We start from the raw sequence: 25,414 nt of genomic DNA on the forward strand, positions 1-25,414 counted from the left end.
ATAACCACCGAGACAACCCAACCCCAAGGTGACACTGCATGTGAATAACCATGTGAATAACCCCTAATAAAAGGTCAAGTGTATTATGTTCCTGTTCAGTGTGAATAAATAACATTACAAAAGGTTTACTAGACCAAGCCTATCCTTAGATTTGTAGGCAGTATTGGTCATCATTTGCCCTATTGGCCATAACTCATATACTCAACTGTTTTAAATGCCATAGATTGGCAAATTAATATCATTTAATTGGATATGTTGGTTGGCGGTTGCATGGTTACCTGATATTTCTGTTTATTCCATAATCAATAAACCTACACAGGCACAGAGTAAACAAACATTTGAGTCAGCTCTTACTGCGTGCGTTCATGTGCATGCGTGTGGAGAGAGAAAGAGGTCGAGGGGGGGAGAGAGTTTAGGCTAGGTTGGGCGAAGAGAATGATTTCCTCCACAGCTGTGTTGGGGAAGATGGGGGGGTAGGCTGGAAGTGGGGGGGGGGGGGGGGGGGGACTGGAAGTGGGCGGGGGGGGAATGGTCTCATAAAATTTGAGGAATGTTATACATTGCTAGGCTTGTTTTCGACAGCCAGAAACATATAAGTTGGGTTCAGTGATCAGGAAAAGCTAAAAGTTAACGTTTTTTGGAAAGTTCAGAACGATTACCTCTTGATTTAGTCAACTGATCAACTCAACAGTTTGGTAAGCTACAATTTTATCTTCATCCTTTTATGTCTCAATTTCTTCCCTTATTCACCAGCTCAGAAAACATCTCTGCATGGAATATTTTCTGAATCCTGAATGTGTAGGATGTTACACCCAGATATTGCTTCAAACCATTCCTTTATACCCTTTATGATCCATCTCATCTCATTCTCCTCCCTCTTCGTTACGAAACACTTTAGCAATCTCACCCACAGCCAAATGAAAGTAGACATTGTGTAAAACTTTTTTTCTCTCTCCCTCCCACTCCCTCTGCTTTCTATTAAGCCCCTAACGCATGTCCCATCCCCCATTACTCTTCTCCATGCTCTCTCTTCATCTCTCATGTCGGAAAGCAGCTGGGGTCGCAGAACAAAACCAGCGATGTCCTTTTTCGGAATTCAACTGACGGACATTCAACATGAATAAACAAAATAAACCTGTAGTGCACGATGGCAACGTCCTGCTCTGTCTTTTCTTTCTACCTTGCTCAAAAGTGTTCATTTTCTTGAAATGTTTAGGGATAGATTCCATTGTAAGCACGTTTCTGTGGCCCTATCATACTCCCGCCCAACCATCCCCACACCCACCCGTCTCCCTCATGTAAATATCTCCCTCCAGTTGTGTAATATTATTTCATCTACGCAGTTCTGTTTCAGGCAAGCCAGGTCTGTAACTATTTCACTACTTTCTATGCTATACATGTACAGTATCTATCTGTTAAATATGCTACAGTTCAATTATTTGTGAATTTGTAACAAACAGATTAGGTTCTCTTATTAACAAAACTTAGATTAGAATGTTTACATATGTCACAGACAGTAATCAAATTCCATTTGAAAGTGATCATATTATCTATATCATAGGTTCTATGGTTCTCTGTGCAATTTCAGTGATGTTTTTTTGTTGATGTTGAACTGTTTGATGAATATTGCAGTTCCCTTCAGACGAATACAATACATTATATTATCTGACATTAGTTAGTTTTGAGTTATAGGTTCAGACCTAGTATTCAATCTCAACCTTATTATATGTGTTTTCAAAACACTAAAAGCTTAGGCTATCTTGTTTTGATGAGGCATATAGCATCTGGCTGGCTACACCTTACAATCAGTGTATCAGTTTATGACTTATGGTGGTTGTCACATGTGGGCAAGATGAGTTCTGGCGTTGTTTTCAGATGGTTCATTTGTTGCTAAGTTCTTTTTGTGTTATGAATATCATGTCATTTTGAACTTTCACCCAGATCTACACCCCCTATGATTGAGGCCTGGGCCTTTACAAAAGCATTTTCAATTCTGGTTGCTTTAGGTTTGCTTTGCAACTGTTCTAACACTGTTCCCACATAGTTTATAGAGTAATTAAAACCAAACAGGTTCATGTTCATTTATTTTCGTCACAGCTGATCTTGCTGTCTTTTTAAGGCCCTCTTCTGGTTCTCTGTCATGGTATTATCAATGTTGTTATGCCTACAGTTTGGTCACTATCCTTCAACAGATGATCATGTCGATGAACATGGCGTCCAACATCAGTCCAGCAGGGGGAGAAGGAGGGCCACATACCACTATGGTGGGAGGAAGTAAACCACTGCACCGCTTCATCAGAGGCGAGCCAAAGAGTACTGGGGTGAGACTGGAAAACAGACAACTGATGTATTCATTGTTGCCAAATACTCTAAGGAGTCACTGCGGACAAACGCTGTGAACATTTTATTTTGGGTAAAATGTTTGTATTTATCATTCATTAATTTAGTGTTAGCACTTTACATTACAACACAAAATAAAGTGGTAATAGCATGGTTATAGGTAACATATGTCACGACAGTAATCATAATAAAAACATTATTTTACCAGATACCTCTTCATTTTTGTGTAAACATATGATTATTTTGGTGTCTTTATTCTATGTTCCTGGTTTGTTAGATTGTAATGCTGTTCTTTATTCTATGTTCCTGGTTGGTTAGACTGTAATGCTGTTCTTTATTCTATGTTCCTGGTTGGTTAGACTGTAATGCTGCTATTTATTCTATGTTCCTGGTTGGTTAGACTGTAATGCTGCTATTTATTCTATGTTCCTGGTTGGTTAGATTGTAATGATGTTCTTTATTCTATGTTCCTGGTTGGTTAGACTGTAATGCTGCTATTTATTCTATGTTCCTGGTTGGTTAGATTGTAATGATGTTCTTTATTCTATGTTCCTGGTTGGTTAGACTGTAATGCTGTTCTTTATTCTATGTTCCTGGTTGGTTAGACTGTAATGCTGCTATTTATTCTATGTTCCTGGTTGGTTAGATTGTAATGATGTTCTTTATTCTATGTTCCTGGTTGGTTAGACTGTAATGCTGCTATTTATTCTATGTTCCTGGTTGGTTAGACTGTAATGCTGCTATTTATTCTATGTTCCTGGTTGGTTAGATTGTAATGATGTTCTTTATTCTATGTTCCTGGTCGGTTAGATTGTAATGATGTTCATGGGATCATCACTCTTCATCTTGGGGATTCCCATGAGGCTGGATACACTGAAGTCCTCTGCAGAGATTTTCACCCCTTTTTGGCTAGGAATCCTGGTACGTCCTTCTTGCGTGTGTCTATATAAATCTATGATACTGACAATCCAAATGTCTTAACATGACATCATACCTTTCAGTCCTAAAAACCCTTATTGCTTAATCTTCCATTCAATGATATCTTTCAGACCTTCTCCCATGACAGTTTGGGCATATTGTTGAACTTATAAACCCCCTCCCTCTGCTTTGTGACAGTTCATCATCTCTGGGTTGTTATATGTGCTCACAGAGAAGAATCCTTCAAAACAACTGGTGAGTCCCATGAATTGGAATTCTGCGCAAAGGCATTATAAACGATTAGTCATGGCACATTACTGTTCATAACTATGGCAAACGATTTTCATTCTATAAAAAATATAGTGTAGAAAACATTAGGAACACCTTCCTAATATTGAGTTGCACTCCCTTTTGCCCTCAGTACAGCCTCATTTCACCAGGGCATGGACTCTACAAGGTGTTGAAAGCGTTCCACAGGGATGCTGGCCCATGTTGAATCCAATGCTTCCAACATTTGTGTCAAGTTGGCTGGATGTCCTTTGGTTGGTTGACCATTCTTGATACACACGGGAAACTGTTGAGCATAAAAAAAACAGCAGCTTTGCCGTTCTTGACACACTCAAACTGGTGTGTCCGATACCTACAACCATACCCCGTTCAAAGGCACTTAAATAATGAGTCTTACCCATTCACCCTCTGAATGGCACACATACACAATCCATGTCTCAATTGTCTCAAGGATTAAACATCTTTCTTGAACCTCTCTCCTCCCCTTCATCTACACTGATTGAAGTGGAATTAACAGGTAACATCAATAACGGATAATCGCTTTCACCTGGATTCAACTAGTCACCTATGTCATGGAAAGAGCAGGTGTTTGTAATGTTTTGTACACTCAAGTGTATAGTGAGCGTTCATGTGTGCATTCCACAGAGATCTCTTTTTAGTAACTTTTATCAGATTAAGGAAAAAGGAAACCTCACACTGCTCTTGATAGTATCCCTGATCTTTAATAAGCTTTACGTATCGGCCTCACGGCCTTCGTCAGAGCTTTTGTGAGTTTTTTTAAATTAGCACTTATGTAGACCTAGCCCCACCCACATCCGTTCCACACATGGAAAGGGATTGGAGGCGAAGGAAAAACAAATAAGTGCTACCAAATATAACAATATGCATTTCATAAATATTCTAATAAAGTGTGTAAATGAGACGTATTAAACACGTCTGTAAAACCACAATGAGGACATAGACCTACCGAGCAAGTTTTCATTAATCATTGGTACATCATACAAAAAACAACAGAATAATCTTAAATAGGAGCATAATTCATATTCAAATCACCCTCCAGATATTGTTTCCTAAAGGACTTAATGATGAAATGCCTATGTATGTTATGTTGTGAATTTGAACATGAATTATGCTCCTATTTAAGATTACTCTGTTTTTCGTACGATGTACCCAATGATTAATGAAAACTTGCTCGGTAGGTCTATGTCCTCATTTTGGTTTTACAGACGTGTTTAATATGTCTCATTTACACACTTTATTCAAATATTTATTAAATGTATATTGTTATATTTGGTAACACTTATTTGTTTTTTCCTTCGCCTCCAACCCCTTTCCATGCATGGAACAGATGTGGGTGGAGCTAGGTCTACATAAGGGTGCTAATTTCAAGAGCAGTGTGCAGTTTCCTTTTTCCTTCATTTTGTTCAACTGTTACCATGCACCTGCAAAAAAGATTGTTCAGATGTGAGAGTGCCTTTTTGAATTTAGTAACTTTTACCAAAAAAAGCGTAAATGAATGTCAGATCACAGTTCCTCATCCCATTCTGTTGTTCTTATTAGTCATAGTAAAAACCACGGTGCAAAAGGTAAATGGTGGCAATTTTCAAGATGGTTATTCTTTTGTTCATCACAATGTGATTGTCACTCTGTACTTCAGTCTGGAAATGTCATGCAAATAAATGCATTTTAAATTTTCTGCTCACCTCATGTTAAAGTGCCTTGAAATGCCTTGTCACAAAGTGGTTGCAGTTCTTTCACCACTTTATTTGTTCTCACCATGTAGGTGACAGCAAGCCTGGCCCTTAGTATCATCTCTATGTTGGGGGTCACAGTGGCTTTCTTTGAATTCCTTAAAGGCATCCTGCGCATTCAGGAATCACATGACTCCTATGATTATTACCACGAAGACTACAACGCCACAGAATCTGGCAGAGTTGCAGCCCTCTGGCATAAACAACATATGGTATGTTTTGTTGTTGATGTGATTCCAGATCACTGTTATCTGGATCAATTATTATTAGAGCTTAGGTATTTGCTTCGTCACAATCTCTTTTAAAATGTAATAAAGAAAGGATAAACATCTTATAACACATCTTTAAAATGTTCTGTCTAAATAAAGATACCTTTCATTCTCTGCTCTCTGTCATCATCACAGTACCAGTTGATCAGCCTCGAGGCTGTATTTATGTACCAGAGCTTAGTAGGCATGGTGCTCCTAATTGTGATGACATCATTTGCCAGGGTTGCCCTGCATTCCAGCAAGACACAGGTAAAGTACTGTGACATACTTTAAAAACGTAGCTATATGTATTGTGTCCTGAGGCTTGTAGACTCTGGTCAGTATGCCAGTACAATTAATCAAATACATTTTGGTTTATAAGTGCCCTACAGAACCAGACACAATCTTATCTGCAACTAATGTTAATACAGTGTATGTTTATATACAGTACAGTGTATATAATGCTTTTTTGTGTGTCTATCTCATGCAGGAATGCCTAAGATAAACTCTGATCTTTCTTCTTTACAGGCAGTTGTGGTAATGCAAGATCTACCATCACCAGACTGAATAAAGAAAACAAGGCTTTTCTGACTGTCTCTGCCGTGGTGGATAGATAGAAAATTGGGACTTGCCCATTGATATGAAATAAATGTATTCACAAATATGTAGAACATTTCTTTAAATCCACATATATGGAATTGTCTTTGTATACACTCGTCTTTCTCTACACTTGTACTTTGTAATAAATATAACATATACCACCAGTCAAAAGTTTAAACATACCGACTCATTCAACGGTTTTTCTTTATTTTTACTACTTTCTACATTGCAGAATAATAGTGAAAACATCGAAACTATGAAATAACACATATGGAAATAGGTAGTAACCAAAACAGTGTTAACCTCTATGGGCTAGGTGGGACGCTAGCGTGCCACCCGTGGTGCACTCCATCAACAGCAGGTGCATTTCAAGAGCGGCAAATTTGAATCCAAATAAATGTCAAAATTCAAATTTTTCAAACATACAACTATTTTACACCCTTTGAAAGATAAACATCTCCTTAATCTAACCACGTTTTACGATTTCAAAAAGGTTTTACGGCGAAAGCATAAATTTAGAGTATGTTAGGACAGTACATTTACAAGAGTTGTGTGTAATGTTTTGTCAATTCAAAGACAGGGTCACCAAAACCATAAAACCAGCTAAAATGATGCACTAACCTTTTACAATCTCCATCAGATGACACTCCTAGGACATTGTTAGACAATCCATGCATTTTTAGTTCTATCAAGTTCATATTTATATCCAAAAACAGCGTTTTACTATGGCATTGATGTTGAGGAAATCGTTTCCCTCCAATAACCGGCAGTCAATTCAACACCACAAATTAAATAATTAAAATTAGAAAACATTGGTAAAATATTATATTGTCATTTAAAGAATTATAGATTTACATCTCTTGAACGCAATCAACTTGCCAGATTTAAAAATAACCTTACTGGGAAATCACACTTTGCAATAATCTGAGCACTGCGCCCAGAGAAATACGCGTTGCGATACAGACTAGACGTCATGTTGGGGAGATCTAAAATCGAAAATACTATGTAAATAATCCATTACCTTTGATTCTCTTCATCAGATGTCACTTCCAGGTATCACAGGTCCATAACGAATGTAGTTTTGTTCAAAAAAGCTCATCATTTATGTCCAAAAATCTCCGTCTTGTTAGCACATGATCTAAACCAGCCGGACTTCTCGTCATGAACGAGGGGAAAAAATATATTTACGTTCGTTCAAACATGTCAAACGTTGTATAGCATAAATCATTAGGGCCTTTTTTAACCAGAACATGAATAATATTCAAGGTGGACGAATGCATACTCTTTTATAACGTATTGGAACGAGGGTACCCAACATGAACTCGCGCGCCAGGTGTCTAATGGGACATCATAGTTCCATGGCTCTTGTTCGGTCAGATCTCCCTCCAGAAGACTCAAAACACTTTGTAAAGGCTGGTGACATCTAGTGGAAGCAATAGGAAGTGCCAAAATATTCCTCAGCCCCTGTTTTTTCAATGGGATAGGTTTAAAGGTAATACAACACATCAGGTATCCACTTCCTGTCAGAAAATGTCTCAGGGTTTTGCCTGCCAAATGAGTTCTGTTATACTCACAGACACCATTCAAACAGTTTTAGAAACTTTAGAGTGTTTTCTATCCATATATAATAAGTATATGCATATTCTAGTTACTGGGTAGGATTAGTAACCAGATTAAATCGGGTAAAAAAAAATTATCCAGACGTGCAAATGCTGCCCCCTAGCCCTAACAGGTTTTAAAGAAATCAAAATATTTTAGATTTTAGATTCTTCAAAATAGCCACCCTTTGACTTCATGACAGCTTTGCACACTCTTGGCATTCTCTCAACCAGCGTCACCTGGAATGCTTTTCCAACAGTCTTGAAGGCGTTCATATGCTGAGCATATGCTGAGCACCTGTTGGCTGCTTTTCCTTCACTCTGTGGTCCAACTCATTCCAAACCATCTCAATTGGGTTGAAGTTGGGTGACTGTAGAGGCCAAGTCATCTGATGCAGCACTCCATCATTCTCCTTCTTGGTCAAATAGCCCTTACACAGCCTGGAGGTGTGTCGGGCTCCCGAGTGGCGCAGTGGTCTAAGGCACTGCATCTCAGTGCTAGAGGCATCACTACAGACCCTGGTTCGATTCCAACTGGTTGTGATTGGGGGTCCCATAGGGCGGCGCACAATTGGTCCACCGTCATCTGGGTTAGGGTTTGGCCGGAGTAGGTCATCATTGTAAATAAGAATTTGTTCTTAACTGACTTGCCTAGTTAAATAAAGGTGTACAAAATCCTGTTGAAAACAAATGATATTCCCACTAAGTGCAAACCAGATGGGATGGTGTATCGCTGCAGAATGCTGTGGTAGCCATGCTGGTTAAGTGTGCCTTGAATTCTAAATAAATCACTGACAGTGTCACCAGCAAAGCACCCTGATACCATCACACCTCCTCCATGCTTCAAGGTGGGAACCACACATGCAGAGATCATCCATTCACCCACACCTCAGTCTGTTTTGGTTACTACATGATTCCATATGTGTTATTTCATAGTTTTGATGTCTCCACTATTATTCTACAATGTAGAAAATAGTTTAAAAATATATATATATTTAAAAAAACTGGAATGAGTTGGTGTTTCCAAACTTTTGACTGGAACTGTAAATTGCTCAATTAGGGCCTATGTAACAGTGTAAGAAAATATACAAAAAGCAAACACATCTTTGTATTTTCAAAATATACTTCACTTTCAAAATAAAACAACATCCATGTAGTGCAATAGAAAATGAACATGATCATTATAGAGGGGTTGGTTGTTTAGCAACAACACAGAGGCATGCGCAGCTATGGGGCAAAACATACGGGGTTGGCTTAGATTGTTGACAACATGTAAGCTATATTTTACTCTCCAATGTTTATTGAAAACATAAATACATTTGCACAATGAGCACTTGCTGTCTCTCAAATCATTGTTACAGTTGTTGGTTAGCTAGCTAACAATGTTTAGCCATATTAGCATTGACATGAAATCAGTTTAAACACCACAGAACAAGACGGTATCAATAACAAGATTAAACATGCTGAAACAAGCCACTTACGATTCCCTCCATGGCAATTTCTTGTCTTTGTTGCTAACAATCTGGCAACCCAGAATCACAACAACACCCTGATTTCTGCCCCATGGAAGCACGTCATAAAAATCAGCGTATAATGCTTGTATGGATGTCAACCCCAACATATGTTCATGTCATCTTTACCAATCAACTGCATTACCGTTAAAAACGATTAGACTACCACCACTGATTTCTGTATGCTAGCTATGCTAACCACCAGTTTATTCGAATGGGAGTTAGCATTCAGCAATCACTTTTTCTAAGCCTGAAAAAGGACAACTTCTACATGTTATGAAGCGAGAACAGACAAATATATCCAAATCAGACATAAGTAACCACATTGTGGGACTGTTACAATACATAAATCATGACGGACTGGATGAATATCCACTTTGTTTGATCAGATTTGTTGAATGTGCGCCAATCTGGTCAATGATGGAAGTCTGCCTTATTGCATCTTTAAACAACGGGTGGTCCTCAAGAACACAGTGGCCTCCGTCCCACCCTAGTCAACAGCCAGTGGAATCGCGTGGCGCAAAATACAAATACCTCAAAAATGCTATAACTTCAATTTCTCAAAACATATGACTATTTTACACCATTTTAAAGACAAGACTCTCGTTAATCTAACCACATTGTCCGATTTCAAAAAGGCTTTACAGCGAAAGCAAAACATTAGATTATGTCAGGAGAGTACCCTGCCAAAAATAATCACACAGCCATTTTCAAAGCAAGCATATATGTCACAAAAACCAAAACCACAGCTAAACGCAGCACTAACCTTTGATGATCTTCATCAGATGACACTCCTAGGACATTATGTTATACAATACATGCATGTTTTGTTCAATCAAGTTCATATTTATATCAAAAAACAGCTTTTTACATTAGCATGTGATGTTCAGAACTAGCATACCCACCGAAAACTTCTGGTGAATTTACTAAATTACTCAAGATAAACGTTCACAAAATACATAACAATTATTTTAAGAATTATAGATACAGAACTCCTTTATGCAATCGCGGTGTCAGATTTTAAAATAGCTTTTCGGCGAAAGCACATTTTGCAATATTCTGAGTACATAGCTCGGCCATCACGGCTAGCTATTTTGACACCCACCAAGTTTGGGACTCACTAAACTCAGAATTACTATTAGAAAAATTGGATTACCTTTGCTGTTCTTCGTCAGAATGCACTCCCAGGACTTCTACTTCAACAAAAAATGTTGTTTTGGTTCCAAATAATCCATAGTTATATTCAAATAGCTCCGTTTGGTTCGTCCGTTCAGATCACTATCCGAAGGGTGACGCGCGAGAGCATTTCGTGACAAAAAAATCTCAAAATATTCCATTACCGTACTTAGAAGCATGTCAAACGCTGTTAAAAATAAATTTTTATGCAATTTTTCTCGTAAAATAGCGAAAATATTCCAACCGGGCAACGTTATATTCATTCAAAGGCTGAAAGCAAAAAATGGAGAATTCTCGTGAACGTGCATCTCAGTCTCACTGTCCCCAGGCTGACCACTCACAAACAGAGCTGTTGTACTTTGCCCAGAGACAGCACTTTCTGGCGGCTTTAGAGAGCCAATGGGAGCCTGAGAAAGTGTCACGTTACAGCACAGATGCTGTATTTTTGATAGAGATGCAACAGAAGGACAACAAATTGTCAGACAGGGCACTTCCTGTATGGAATCTTCTCAGGTTTTGGCCTGCCATATGAGTTCTGTTATATTCACAGACACCATTCAAACAGTTTTAGAAACTTTAGAGTGTTTTCTATCCAAATCTACTAATTATATGCATATTCTCGTTTCTGGGCAAGAGTAGTAACCAGTTTAAATCGGGTACGTTTTTTATCCGGCCGTGCAAATACTGCCCCCTAGCCCCAACAGGGTTTGGAACCACCAAGATTCTTCCTAGAGCTGGCCGTCCAGCCAAACTGAGCAATCGGGGGAGAAGGGCATTGGTCAGGGAGGTGACCAAGAACCCGATGGTCACTCTGACAGAGCTCCAAAATTTCTCTGTGGAGATGGGAGAACCTTCCAGAAGGACAACCATCTCTGTAGCACTCCACCAATTAGGCTTTATGGAGTGGCCAGACAGAAGCCACTCCTCAGTAAAAGGCACATGACAGGACTCTTAGACCATGAGAAACAAGATTCTCTGCTCTGAAGAAACCAAATTTGAACTCTTTGGCCTGAATGCCAAGCGTCACGTCACATCTGGGGGAAAACCTGTCACCATCACTATGGTGAAGCATGGAGGTGGCAGCATGAAGTGGAGCACAGCATGCTGGCCGGTCTCCAGCTCAGAGAAGAAGACCAGCTCGAGAGATGTCAGGTGAGAGAAAGTTCCAGCCATCCTTGTGTTTTCCCACCAGTTAGCTTTCATTATGTTAGCCAAGGCCAGTGTGCATCCTAATGTCATATTTATGGTTATGCTAATTAGTCGTTTCTACTGTGAGCTAGCTATTACAAAGAAATATAAAAAAATGCATGAAATGAAATGTATGCACTCACTACTGTAAGTCGCTCTGGATAAGAGCGTCTGCTAAATGACTAAAATGTCAATGTAAATGTCTATTGTGAGCTAGCTAGCTGTGTTTAGGTTGTCATATCATTTTGGACATTTAACCCTGTATTTGTAAAGGATTGTGTCCCCAAGTGCATTGTTTATATGCCCTGTAATTGTATACATGTATGGTACATCATTATATGGGTATTACATTGTATTTCACTGTTAGAGGTATTCAAGTTCATTGTGCAGTTGTAGCCCAGTACTGAAGATGATGGTGCTATGCTTTGTAGTACACGTGCGGCGGCACCCCTTTGATCGCAAATGAGTGCAGTCACAGTCACGTTGTTTTGCGCTGTATGGTCCTGTATAGCATTAAGCCATCATAGTCATGTTATAGCCATGCATATTGTTTATTGGAGATGTGAATTGGAGATTGTATTCTGTCATTCACTAGTGTATCTTTATGTGTCTCTTTATGTGTCTCTTTGAGGACCACTAAGTGCCCCCAAAAAACGAGGTCAAATCATAACATAATTGAATTTCAGGTTGGAAAGTCGGAGCTCTAGAGAGATGCCAGAGTTTCCGACTTCAAATTCCTAGTTGGATGACCGTTCAAAACAATTTTACCAGTCGGAATTCATATTTTTTTCAGAGTTCCCAGTTGTCTTGAATGCATTGAAGTCGGAGATTACCAAATTGCGAGTTCCCAGTTGTTTTGAACACAGCGTTAATATCATAAGCGCTCCTCTGTAATCACAGTACACCTGTCCATCTAGCCTATATCGGCTACGTAAAACCAGTTCTGGAGTATGCTGTCCCTGCATGGCACCCTGGCCTCACTCAAACCCTGACTACTCAACTGGAGCATGTCCAGAAGATAGCCTGCAGTATAATTCTGTGTTGGTCGTACACCAGCTACCGGGAAGCCCTCGGAATCATGTCCTTGGAGAGCAGACGGGAGCGGGAGCAGATCTGCCTGACATTTGCTAAATCCCTGCAGACTGGCTCCCCCCAACCAGACAGCAGAAAACTGGACAGTAGGCCAGTGCTGCGCGTCAGCTGTTTGTTAATCCGCACCCCATCCGCAACCGCCTGACTATAGGCCTATGTGATAAAGTGAAAATCTGAGGCCTGCACCCGACCCTAACCCGCTAATAGCCTATAGAAAATGGCTGTAGGCTACAGTCAGAGGGATGATTTTGTCTGATTTAGATAGGCTAACAGGGCTGCCAACTTTTGAAGAAAGCTTGGAGTGAGATTTGCTATATGAATTTCATTGCCCCCTGGCATGGCATAACCCCTAAATTGAAAATGTTACTGTTTAAAAGCTAATTTCCTGCAATTCTACGTATTTTGACATGGCTTAGGCCTATGGCCAGGGTGAAAAAAAAATTAAACCACAAGTCAGGTGTATTCAAGGTACTTTGAACATTAAATTAACATTCAAAAATCAACAAATGTGTTACTTTGAGATTCTGGGGGGGGGGGGGGGGGTGACATTTAAATGATAATATATTTTTTTAAACATATTTTTTAGGTGGTTTGACACTTTATTCAGACAGTAATGAGATGGGTAGACAGGCAGATGCTAACAGTGGGAAGGTTGGAAGCAGGGATTGAGCCCAGTTCTCAGGTGGAAAGTTGTATGCGACATGCGCGGGAGAGTGTTACCACTACACAATGGCTCTGCACAGGAAATACTAATATTAATGATTAATGGCAGTGGGTAACCAAATCCTAGATTGCAGTCTCCTTGTCCATAGACTGCTTTCAAGGTAAGGACACAGACATTTTGTATTTTGTAATTTGTGTGAAATGTCTCTTTAAAATAGGTCTGGGACAAAATCTTGCTTGCTCTCCAGGAGGGTTGGCCACACCTGATCTATGTTTCCCAAGTGCTGGGTGTTTGAAAATGTTACTGTTATAACAATAATTTCTCAAAATCACCCAACCTTAAAGAAAAATCTAATGAATATCAATATTCAAGTGGTTTATGCCTATTAGTTGAATATCCTTGCTATTGTCATGTTCTGACCAGTATGAGGGTTATTTTGTTAGTGTAGGCTGGTCAGGACGTGGCAGAGGGTATTTGGTTTATGTGGTTCGGGGTGTGTGTATTATGTAGAGGGTAGTTGATTTATGTATTCCGGGGTTTTTTGGTCACTGCTCTATGTTAGTCTATTTCTATGTTCTTTCTAGTTAGTCTGTTTCTATGTTTAGTTAATTGGGGTGTGGACTCTCAATTGAAAGCAGGTGTTGTCTAGTTGCCTTTGATTAAGAGTCCTATATATTAGGGTGTGTTTGTATTTGTGGGAGGTTGTCACTTGAATTGCTGTCGGTTGCCTTCAAGTCTGTATTTGTCGTCCATCGTTTTGTTTTGTTTGTATAAGTGGTTTCATTAAAGAGTTAATTATGAGCACTCAACCCGCTGCGCCTTGGTCCATTCCTGACGACCGTCGTTACAGAACCTCCCACCAAATCCGGACCAAGCAGCGAAGGAAGGAGCAACAGGTGGACTTAGTGGAGCAAAGGGAATTTGAGTTGGACCAACGGGAGAAATGGACATGGGAACAGATTATGGCCGGAGAGGGCCCATGGAAAAAATGGAGCGAAGACCGGGAACACTACAGGGGAACACGACTGGCTATTAAGCCGGAGAGGCAGCCCCAATAAAACATTTTTGGGGGGCACACAGGTAGTTTGGCAGGGCCAGGATTGAGCCGCAAGCCAAATCCCCGTGCTTATTGGGGGCAGCCTAGTATTAGTCAGGTCCCGTGCGTTGGAGTGAGGTGCATGGCGTTGAGGCCTAGTATTCACAGGCCGGTGTGCGCAGTACCTGCGCCCCGCATTTGTCAGGGGAAAGCGGGCATCCAGCCAGGAAGGGTGGAGCCAGTACTGCGCTCGAGACCGTCAGTGCGCCTTCACGGTCCAATATGTCTGTTCCCGCTCCACGCACTAGCCCTAAGGTGTGTGTTTCCAGGCTGGCATATCCAGTACCAGCACCACGCACCAGGCTTCCAGTGCGTCAGCCCAGTCCAGTACGTCCTGTTCCCGCTCCACGCACTAGCCCTAAGGTGTGTGTTTCCAGGCTGGCATATCCAGTACCAGCACCACACACCAGGCTTCCAGTGCGTCAGCCCAGTCCAACCCGTCCTGTTCCCGCTCCACGCACTAGCCCTAAGGTGTGTGTTTCCAGGCTGGCATATCCAGTACCAGCACCACGCATCAGGCTTCCAGTGCGTCAGCCCAGTCCAGTACGTCCTGTTCCCGCTCCACGCACTAGCCCTAAGGTGTGTGTTTCCAGTCTGGCATATCCAGTACCAGCACCACGCATCAGGCTTCCAGTGCGTCAGCCCAGTCCAGTAGTCCTGTTCCCGCTCCACGCACTAGCCCTAAGGTGCGGGTCTCCAGTATGGTACCTCCATTACCAGCACCACGCACCAGGCTTCAGTGCGTCAGCCCAGTCCAGCACGTCCTGTCCATGTTCCTCGTACTAGCCATGTGGTGCGTGTCCTTAGTCTGGCACATCCTAAGCCAGCCCCAAGCACGAGGCCTTCCGGCAACAGTGCCTCGTCCAGAACTTCCGGCAACAGTGCCTCGTCCAGAGCTTCCGGCGACAGTGCCCCGGAGAGAGACGGCCCACTGTTCGGAACCAGGTGAGACGGCCCACTGTTCAGAGCCGAGTGAGTCTGGCTACAGTCCAGAGCTCCTAGAGTTTGGCTACAATCCAGAGCTCCTAGAGTCTGGCTATAGTCTAGAGCTTCTCGAGTCTTCCTACAGTCCAGAGCTCCTAGAGTCACCCTACAGTCCAGAGCTCCTAGAGTCACCCTACAGTCCAGAGCTCTTAGAGTCACCCTACAGTCCAGAGCTCCTAGAGTCTTCCTACAGTCCAGAGCTCCTAGAGTCTTCCTACAGTCCAGAGCTCCTAGAGTCACCCTACAGTCCAGAGCTCTTAGAGTCACCCTACAGTCCAGAGCTCTTAGAGTCACCCTACAGTCCAGAGCTCCTAGAGTCTTCCTACAGTCCAGAGCTCTTAGAGTCTTCCTACAGTCCAGAGCTCCTAGAGTCACCCTACAGTCCAGAGCTCCTAGAGTCACCCTACAGTCCAGAGCTCCTAGAGTCACCCTACAGTCCAGAGCTCTTAGAGTCACCCTACAGTCCAGAGCTCTTAGAGTCACCCTACAGTCCAGAGCTCCTAGAGTCTTCCTACAGTCCAGAGCTCCTAGAGTCTTCCTACAGTCCAGAGCTCCTAGAGTCACCCTACAGTCCGGGGTCGACAGAGAGGGACATCACTGTAGAGACAGTTTATGAGGGGAGTGAGCCAGGGGTGGAGTGGGGTCTGCGTCCGGCTCCTGAGCCACCTCCTGAGGGGGGAGTATTGGGGTGGGGGGGGGGGGGGGTGTTGCAGGAGCACCGTCAGTGACGGTGGCCACCCTCCCTTCCCTCCCATGTACTTTTGGGGATTTATTAGTGTTTTGGGGGTTATTTGTTGTTGGGGTTTTTTGTGTGTGAGGTGCATCCGGGGTCTGCACCTTTGGGGGGGGGGGGGGGGTAATGTCACGTTCTGACCAGTATGAGGGTTATTTTGTTAGTGTAGGCTGGTCAGGACGTGGCAGAGGGTATTTTGTTTATGTGGTTCGGGGTGTGTGTATTATGTAGAGGGTAGTTGATTTATGTATTCCGGGGTTTTTTGGTCACTGCTCTATGTTAGTCTATTTCTATGTTCTTTCTAGTTAGTCTGTTTCTATGTTTAGTTAATTGGGGTGTGGACTCTCAATTGAAGGCAGGTGTTGTCTAGTTGCCTTTGATTGAGAGTCCTATATATTAGGGTGTATTTGTATTTGTGGGAGGTTGTCACTTGACTTGCTGTCGGTTGCCTTCAAGTCTGTATTTGTCGTCCATCGTTTTGTTTTGTTTGTATAAGTGTTTTCATTAAAAAGTTAATTATGAGCACTCAACCCGCTGCGCCTTGGTCCATTCCTGACGACCGTCGTTACAGCTATCATCTTACTCTACAGAATATGATGTGTTTGAGTTGTGAGTCCTTCTACCATATCTGCCTAGCATGTGCACAATACAAAAATGTCCAAAATTATATTTGATTCCTGGAGCATTTACAATCCAATGCTCATTTGTATGACTTACTAAAAACTGTCCATGAATGGCTGCAATAATACATAGCCTCATATCATTAATTTTCAAAGACACAAGTAGGCATATTGTCACGTCCTGACCAGTAAAAGGGGTTGTTTGTTATTGTAGTTTGGTCAGGGCGTGGCAGGGGACGTTTGTTTTATGTGTTTCGTTTTTTTTTGGTTAATGTTCTACGTTAGTATATTTCTATGTTCGTTCTAGTTTTTTCTATTTCTATGTTTAGTTTATTGGGTTGACCTTCAATTGGAGGCAGCTGTTCCTCGTTGCCTCTAATTGAAGGTCCTATTTAGTAGGGGTGTTTTTTCAGGTAGTTGTTCCATGTGTAGCTGTGTGCCTTACAGGACTGTTTCTCGTTGTTGTTTTGTATTAAGTGTTTATTTTGGTTTTCATCTAATTAAAAGAAGATAAGTATACACATTCCCGCTGCGCCTTGGTCTACTCAGTACGACGAACGTGACAGAACTACCCACCACCAATGGACCAAGCAGCGGAGGAAGGAGCAGCAGAGGGATTTGGAGTTATGGACATGGGAGGAAATGTTGGACGGGGCAGGACCTTGGTACCAGGCTGGGGAGTACCGGCGACCTAAGGAGGAGCTGGAGGCAGCCAAGGAGGAGCGGCGTCATTACGAGGCATTATACAAGCAGATTGGCAAGTGGGAGAGGCAGCCCCAAGATAATTTTTTTGGGGGGGGCACACGGGAAGATTGGCTAGGTCAGGCGGTAGACCTAAGCCAACTCCCCGTGCTTATCCATTGTCCTGGGTGGTGGTCTGAACAGAGGATCCACTTCGGGAAAGTCATATTCCTGGTCGTAATGCTGGTCGTAATGTTGGTAAGTTATATCCAACAGTTCTTCCCGGCTGTATGTAATAAGACTTAAGATTTCCTGGGGAACAATGTAACAATGTAATAATACATTAAAAAACTAAATACTGCATAGTTTCCTAAGAACGCAAAGCGAGGCAACCATCTCTGTCGGCGCCATCTTTGTCGGCACCATCTTAACAGTGTGTACTGCATGACAGAGTCATAGACTGTTCCGTCAACATGAAAGAGAGGAGGATGGCATTGGTGTTTCTCTACAAGTAGGGTCAGTTTTCTACTCGCACGAACGCACACACACACTGTTTTAAAATCACCATTGGCCTCAGGGTGAAATTCCTGAGAGGTTTCCTTCCTCTCCGGTAACTGAGTTGGAAAGATGCCTGTATCTTTGTAGTGACTGGGTGTATTGATACACCATCCAAAGTATAATAACTTCACCATTATCAAAGGGATATTCAATGTCTTCTTTTTTTATTTGTACCCATATACCAATAGGTGCCCTTCTTTGCGAGGCATTGGAAAACCTCCCTGGTCTTTGTGGTTGAATCTGTTTTTGAAATCCACTACTCAATGGATTGACCTTAAAGTTAATTGTATGTGTGAGGTACAGAGATGAGGTAGTCATTCAAAAGTCATGTTAAACAATGTTATTGCACAAAAAGTGAGTCTATGTAACTTATTATGTGACTTGTTAAGCAAATGTTTAGTCATGAACTCATTTAGGCTTGTCATAACAAAAGAGTTGAATGCTTATTGACTCAAGACATTTCAGCTTTTCATGTTTAATACATTTTTATAAACTTGAAAAACATAATTCCACTTTGACATTAGTGGGTCTTGTGTGTAGGCCAGTGACAAAAAAATCTCAATTTGATCCATTTTAAATCCAGGCTAAACACAACAAAATTTGGAAAAAGTCAAGGGGTGTGAATACTTTCTGAAGGCACTGTAGCTAGCAATGCTAATGTTAGCTAGCTAAAATGTCAGTGCTCTCCCCTCAATCTTAGCTAGCTAGCTAAAGTTATACTGTATCTAAAGTCAATCTGGCGACATCACAATGATGACAAAGGCCTGCCCTGCTAATTATTTGCCTCCTTTTGAAATGTCATTGTGTTTCCAAGCCACAGTAATGCACTTTAGACAAAATCTTCCTCAACACCCATTGAGACTGCATTGAGTAGAATGTTCAGCTGGGCGTCTGTCCTAAAACTAACATTCAAAACAATATTGTGACAAAATGTGCAACCCATGAATATAAGGCCACTTGAAATAGAGTATAAGAGAAATCCATCTTGATGATTCATGATTCATTTTCACTTCATCAAACGACAATAAACTAATGCCAAAAGGTGCTCTCTCAAACTGTTTTCGAAGTGACACAGAACATCTGAAAGCATTTCCTTTTCATCAAATGGCTGGTAGCACAGACTATCATACCAAAATCGCTTTCCCAAAAGGTTTTTGGATACAGTTCACAAGTGGCTTGAACCCTGATCAACTCTATCTCACAAACTGATATTGATAGATTTGAACAAGCCTTAGCCCTGACCAAATTCCAAAGTTGTGTAGGATTTTCAGCTGAAGCTCCATTGCTTTAATTGTTGCTGCCATCAGGTGGGGCCTGTCCTCTGAAGGTCCTCGCAGCCCCGTTGGTGGACGCGCATGTGCTCAGTGACCCGGTACTGTCTGGAGAAGGTCATGGGACACTGGGGGCAGGAGTAGGGCCTAACACCCAGGTGGGAGCGCATGTGTCTGTTGAGGGAGCCTCGCTGGCTGAAGGCCCTATCACACATAGTGCACTGGTAAGGCTGGACAGAGGCTGATGCAGGCACACCCACACCTAGTTGACTCCCATTGGAGTCAGGGTACCCTGCTGAGGGATGTTTGGCTGAAATGTCCAGTAAAACGAAATCTGAGGTGCTGGCTTTGACATTTATGCCAAGGCCTTCTCGGAGGTCAGAGTTAGCCATGGCACTATACAGACCATCGTCGTCCGAGTCACTGGATTGTACAGGGTGATGTTTTTCCCTTGCAAGATAGTGATAGCGAACCTGTCCTTGATACGTTTCCATTTCGTTGGTGTTAGTGTTACTGCCCTTGATATCACATCTGCTCTCGTTTGATGTTACCTCCTCAGATAATTTGGGGTTTAGTGTAGAGTAGCTCGTTGCCTCAGTCCATAGATTTAATCTAGAGGCACTCTGAAAGCATTTTGTTTCGTCGCCCTGGGGACAATCTCCACTGGTGATCATTGAACTCCATAAATCCTTTAATTTACCCTTAGGGGTGTTTTCTATGGCATTATCAGGGATGTACTCATCATCTGAAATATTTTCAAATTGCCGTGTGGGGTGGCATTTAGAACCTTTCTCTTTGTTTGACTCTAACTGATCTATTGTAGTTACCCCTTCGTTATCACTACCTTTGGAAGTTTTATCTAAGTGAGGACAACTATGAATCCTGGAGTAATGACTTGAAGTATTGAAGTGGGATGTAAATTCCTGATTTGTGGTGTTTTCAGTGTCATCCTCCTCACCAATTTCTGAACATACAGCAGTATGTGTCAGGATGGCATTCCCAGAACTTTGTAATACAGATTTTTCATCCAACTCCCTTTGATGCCTTCTTGTGTAATATGCTGCATCCTCTGGGGCAGCCATGGGCACATCCTGGACATTGGAGCATGCACTGCCAGATAAAATCTTGCTTTGTTTTGGTTGTGACTCATATAAAGCTGCCTCATAATTATCATCCGTTTGTAATCCATAGTGCTTTAAATTGTGTCCATGACCAAGTGTCACCTTTCGTTCACTGACTCCTGCCTCCTTTATGGTCACGTCAGACTCACTGTTCAATTTTCTGCTTTTAGGTCTGGTTTCTGACAATAGAGAAGGCTTTCCAGTTGTGCTGACATGGCATATGACGGGGACGACTTCACAACTTAGAGGGGTTGGTGTACACTGCGATGGAGAATGTTCATTCTTCTTGTTTTGCTGCTGATCTGAGCATTTCCTCTTTATATTGGGTTTTATATCTGCTGAAAGAATGAATATAGAAATTAGAAAGAATATATGATTTTAGAAATTAGAACACAATGTGATATTATTCTTACACAATTTAAATAATTAATAGATAGATTATTTGACCTGCAACAGTGCAGTCAGACTCAGATGATGTGTCCAGTGTGCTCCTTCTTATTAAAGCCTTCTGTAGTTCATCCATTTGCAGATAAGTAGCAGCAGAGATAATAGATTCATCCTGATCTGGTGGGGGTAGTGTCCCAGTGTAGATAAATTCCAAAAGAAACCCCAGAATTTCAGTTGAAGGGGATGGAAACTGCAAGTCCAGCAGTGCACCTTTACTGGGGAGAAGGGAAGCCAAGACGGGACTAGAAGCCGAAAGGACATTTTTGTGGGCCAGATAGAGTTTCACCGGGTTCAGATGTTGTCGAATCACACAGTCACAAAATTGCCCCTCCATTCTCTGAAAATTTAGTTTCCTCAGCAGGGCCACAGCATGGGTGCTGACCACTAAAGGATATGTTCTCACCTAGGTAAGAGATTAGAACAAGTCATTAAAACAAACTCTTCATGGTGTGGCGTGAGTCTTTTTGTTCAATATGTGTGAAGTTTGCACATACTGTATTGAGCATTTTGAGATCTATAGGCTAACTAGACCATTGCAAATATTATGAGAATGTTATGACAATTTAAAATAGGCAATTTTTCTATGATTCTAGAGGTCTCCTGTCCCAATTCTATGGTGACAATATAATACTTTTCAGATTTATAGAACTGTTGTTCATGCACACAACAGGTTGATTTGGTTTTGCATTTATTACATACAAAATAATCTCACAATAAGAAACCAGACAGAATAACAAGAAAGTATAGGCTTATCAATAACTTCATTATAGACCTATTATTCCAGCCTATTATTACAAACTAGGATTTTTGTTGATTCACTCAACAAATTGATCATGAAAATAACAGTAATAGAGTTACTATGATAAAGTTGGCACTAGCTGCAATAAGTATGGAACACTGCATAAAATTCTGAAACAATAACATTTTCATTCAGTATAGTTTTATATACTAATAAATGGCATATAATAAAATGGAACATCTAAAAAACAAGACAAACGTATTGTGTTACTTACATTCATCGTGAACGCACTCTTCTTAAATACGTGCATAGAATCCTTGCAAAAGTGAAAACTGAAGTATCCGTGTATATACTCTGCTGCCGGTGTCTACGTGCGCTTTCATTCGGAAAAGAATCACACGCTTTTGATACTACGAGGCTGACGACGTGACACTCTTCAACAGCTGCTTTTAGGGAGTCCCTGCCATGACGTCAAAGTCTCCATGTCCGGCTATGGTGAGACCCAACCCACATTTCCGCTGCAGTGTCCTCTCTTGTTCCACTCAATGATGTATACAAACATCATTGGTTAACGACCCTGCGCAAGCCCTCCGTGATGCTTTGTTGATAACTCCATAAATGCAGTCTCCTCCTGTCCCCTACCCCACTTGTTCGTCACATCCCCACTGTATACTTACTAAGGTTAAACATATCACCGTAGTCCCGTGGGCATGTTTCTTGCGCAATGGAAATACCACCACAGATATAGGTTGCCGCAGCCTCATTCGGAAACAGGGATGATGGTTAAATGTATTATGAAATATAGCCACTATTTTAAATATAGTACTAAAAAAGAACACAACATATACAATAATATCCCCTGTTAATTAAGAAATGACCAGAAACAGTGGAGGCTGGTGTTGAGGCTGTCTTTTTGGAGGACCCAGACTGCACACATTAGCAGTTTAGACAGGCAGCCCAATTCTGATCTTCTTATACTAATTGGTCTTTTGACCAATCAGATCAGCTCTGAAAAAGATCCGATGTGAAAATATCTGATGTGACTGGTCAAAAGATCAATTAGTGGTAAAAAAAATATCAGAAATTGTCTGCTTGTTTAAACGCATCCATTGTACACAATCATATTATGTTCCAGTGATATTTCAGCTATTTTATTTCATCTGAAAAATGGAATATGAAGGAGGATGATGATGTTAATTATTGAGGATGAGAATTATTAATGGTCACAAAACTATATAATTGTTATCATTGTCAATATTATGATAGGGACCTTAAGGTCCTACTCCATTCTTCTTTTCACCTCATTTATCACCTGATTTACTTAACTACAGGCACATCTCAATAGGTGGCCCAGGTGTCCTCATGACATGGACTTTCCTCTTTTGTTCTCTATAGCTCCTCTATTGTTCCCGCAAGCAAGAGAGGAGGATGCCGATGACATCTGAGGACACCATCAGACCAAATCCTTGAATGGCTTTCAGTTGTGTCTGAAAAACACTATTTTGGTCAAAACAAATTTCTATACTTATTCATGGGATTTTGTTTTTCAACAGGAAAAGTTCAAAAATAGCTTGAGTGCTTCTTTAAGCAGTGGTGGAAAAAGTACCCAATTGTCATACTGTCATACTTGAGTAAAAGTAAAGATACCTTAATAGAAAATAACTAAAGTAAAAGTTAAAGTTATCCACTCAAATACTATTTGAGTAAAAGCCTAAAAGTATTTGGTTTTAAACATACTTAAGTATCAAAAGTAAATGTAATTGCTAAAATATACTTAAGCAGACCAGACGGCACTATTTTCTTTTTTTTAATTTACGGATGGCCAGGGGCACACTCCAACACTCAGATATAATTTACAAATTCAGCATGTGTGTTTAGTGAGTCCGCCAGATCAGAGGCAGTAGGGATGACCAGAGATGTTCTCTTGATAAGTGCATGAATTTGACAATTTTTTTGTTCTGCTGAGCATTCAAAATGTAACGAGTACTTTTGGGTGCCAGGGAAATGTATGGAGTAAAAAGTACATTATTTTCTTTAGGAATGCAATGAAGTAAAAGTTGTTAAAAATATAAATAGTAAAGTACAGATACCCCCAAAAACCGACTTAAGTAGTACTTTAATGTATTTTTTACTTAAGTACTTTACACTACTGTCTTTAAGCCAATACCTCTTGGGTTGAGTCGCTGAACCCGGGCTCGAGTCCTGGTTGGGGCTCCCCCTGAATTTGCTGCTAGATGCAGGCAAGGGTGTGCAAAGCGGTATTGAATGTCACTGTCTGTCACCTCAAATTTGTCTCTCGACCTGTGTGCACCTACGTTGTAAACTCATAGGATAGGTTGTAGTAACCTCATGAGGGGTATAGGGTAAATTTGATTATCATGTAGTAGCCTAAACCTATCGCTGTTACATTGAACTGGGTGAATGGAATATGAATGAGAGTCATCCAATATGCTGTAATAGAAATAAGGCCATGCTCATGAAAAAAAAATGGTCCTCCCTCATCTTAAACGTCACTGACCGCCACTGGTAGTAGCAGTAGTAGTAGTAGTAGTAGTAGTAGTGGTAGTAGTAGTAGTAGTAGTAGTAGTAGGTGGTAGTAGTAGTAGTAGGCATAGTAGGTGGTAGTAGTAGTAGTAGTAGGTGGTATTAGTAGCAGTAGTAGGTGGTAGTAGTAGGTGGTAGTAGTAGCAGTAGTAGGTGGTAGTAGTAGGTGGTAGTAGTAGGCCTAGAAGGTGGTAGTAGTAGGTGGTGGTAGTAGTAGGCCTAGAAGGTGGTAGTAGTAGGTGGTAGTAGTAGCAGTAGTAGGTGGTAGTAGTAGGTGGTAGTAGTAGTAGGTGGTAGTAGTAGGTGGTAGTAGTAGGCCTAGAATGTGGTAGTAGTAGGTGGTAGTAGTAGGTGGTAGTAGTAGTAGGTGGTAGTAGTAGGTGGTAGTAGTAGGCCTAGAAGGTGGTAGTAGTAGGTGGTAGTAGTAGCAGTAGTAGGTGGTAGTAGTAGGTGGTGGTAGTAGTAGGTGGTAGTAGTAGGTGGTAGTAGCAGGTGGTAGTAGTAGGCCTAGAAGGTAGTAGTAGTAGGCCTAGAAGGTGGTAGTAGTAGCAGTAGTAAGTGGTAGTAGTAGCAGTAGTAGGTGGTAGTAGTAGCAGTAGTAGGTGGTAGTAGTAGCAGTAGTAGGTGGTAGTAGTAGGCCTAGAAGGTGCTAGTAGTAGTAGCAGTAGCAGGTAGGTAGTAGCAGGTGGTAGTAGTAGGCCTAGAAGGTGGTAGTAGTAGCAGTAGTAGGTGGTAGTAGTAGCAGTAGTAGGTGGTAGAAGTAGGTGGTGGTAGTAGTAGGTGGTAGTAGTAGGTGGTAGTAGCAGGTGGTAGTAGTAGGCCTTGAAGGTGGTAGTAGTAGGCCTAGGAGGTGGTAGTAGTAGTAGCATTAGTAGTGTAGGGCTGTGGGCCCAATTATTATTATAAAAACGGCCTATTTTATATGTAGCTTTTAAATAATGTAGCTGAAAACTGTCCAAGGCTCAGAAAACCATCTGGATGTATGCCATGCCCATTGAGCTTGGGCTGCCTGCTCTGGCCGGTTATACCACTTTCAGGGGTGACATGGCAGGGGCTACGTGCGTTTCCATTCAATGGGCACTCCGCACCATACCTCACGTACAGATCAGAGGGAGTCCCCTTGTACAGTCTAGTTCTAGAATAAGCCAGCTGTTCACCTCGTGCCTCGTTGTTCCAAATTTATCCCAGCGCCAAGCAGCAGACACTGGTCAAGGCAATATTACAACTGCCAAGAGCTATTATTAAT

The 25,414-nt window shown here is 41.5% G+C and overlaps 2 protein-coding genes across 5 annotated transcripts; one reads left to right on the forward strand and one right to left on the reverse strand.

Annotated features, from left to right (window-relative positions):
* The first annotated feature begins 519 nt into the window (after positions 1 to 519).
* On the forward strand, positions 520 to 6,325 carry m4a15 (Membrane-spanning 4-domains subfamily A member 15). 4 transcript variants are annotated; one of them, XM_082970348.1, is made up of 8 exons: positions 520 to 695; positions 984 to 1,363; positions 2,171 to 2,321; positions 3,151 to 3,261; positions 3,457 to 3,513; positions 5,330 to 5,509; positions 5,702 to 5,815; positions 6,074 to 6,325. In XM_082970348.1, exons 2-8 carry the CDS (start codon positions 1,209 to 1,211, stop codon positions 6,110 to 6,112), a joined length of 807 nt encoding a protein of 268 aa, XP_082826474.1. In that variant the 5' UTR covers positions 520 to 695; positions 984 to 1,208; the 3' UTR covers positions 6,113 to 6,325.
* A 12,176-nt stretch (positions 6,326 to 18,501) lies between these two features.
* On the reverse strand, positions 18,502 to 22,044 carry LOC106589794 (uncharacterized). The gene is made up of 3 exons (XM_014180135.3): positions 21,899 to 22,044; positions 20,886 to 21,288; positions 18,502 to 20,773 (listed from the first exon to the last, which is right to left on the reverse strand). Exons 1-3 carry the CDS (start codon positions 21,932 to 21,934, stop codon positions 19,350 to 19,352), a joined length of 1,863 nt encoding a protein of 620 aa, XP_014035610.1. The 5' UTR covers positions 21,935 to 22,044; the 3' UTR covers positions 18,502 to 19,349.
* Positions 22,045 to 25,414: the final 3,370 nt, after the last annotated feature.

This window comes from Salmo salar, chromosome 28 (assembly GCF_965601325.2).
Source record: "Salmo salar chromosome 28, fSalSal1, whole genome shotgun sequence".
Taxonomy (NCBI): Eukaryota; Metazoa; Chordata; class Actinopteri; order Salmoniformes; family Salmonidae; genus Salmo; species Salmo salar.

Excerpts from the sequence above, each read along its gene's own strand:
- m4a15 (XM_082970348.1), top strand. The coding sequence starts at position 1,209 with ATGTTTAGGGATAGATTCCATTGTAAGCACGTTTCTGTGGCCCTATCA. Across the intron at positions 2,322-3,150 it reads GCGAGCCAAAGAGTACTGGG|ATTGTAATGATGTTCATGGG; the intron begins GTGAGACTGGAA and ends CTGGTCGGTTAG. Across the intron at positions 3,262-3,456 it reads CTTTTTGGCTAGGAATCCTG|TTCATCATCTCTGGGTTGTT; the intron begins GTACGTCCTTCT and ends GCTTTGTGACAG.
- LOC106589794 (XM_014180135.3), bottom strand. The coding sequence starts at position 21,934 with ATGCACGTATTTAAGAAGAGTGCGTTCACGATGAAT. Across the intron at positions 21,289-21,898 it reads AGAGTGCGTTCACGATGAAT|GTGAGAACATATCCTTTAGT; the intron begins GTAAGTAACACA and ends TCTCTTACCTAG. Across the intron at positions 20,774-20,885 it reads GTCTGACTGCACTGTTGCAG|ATATAAAACCCAATATAAAG; the intron begins GTCAAATAATCT and ends TTCTTTCAGCAG.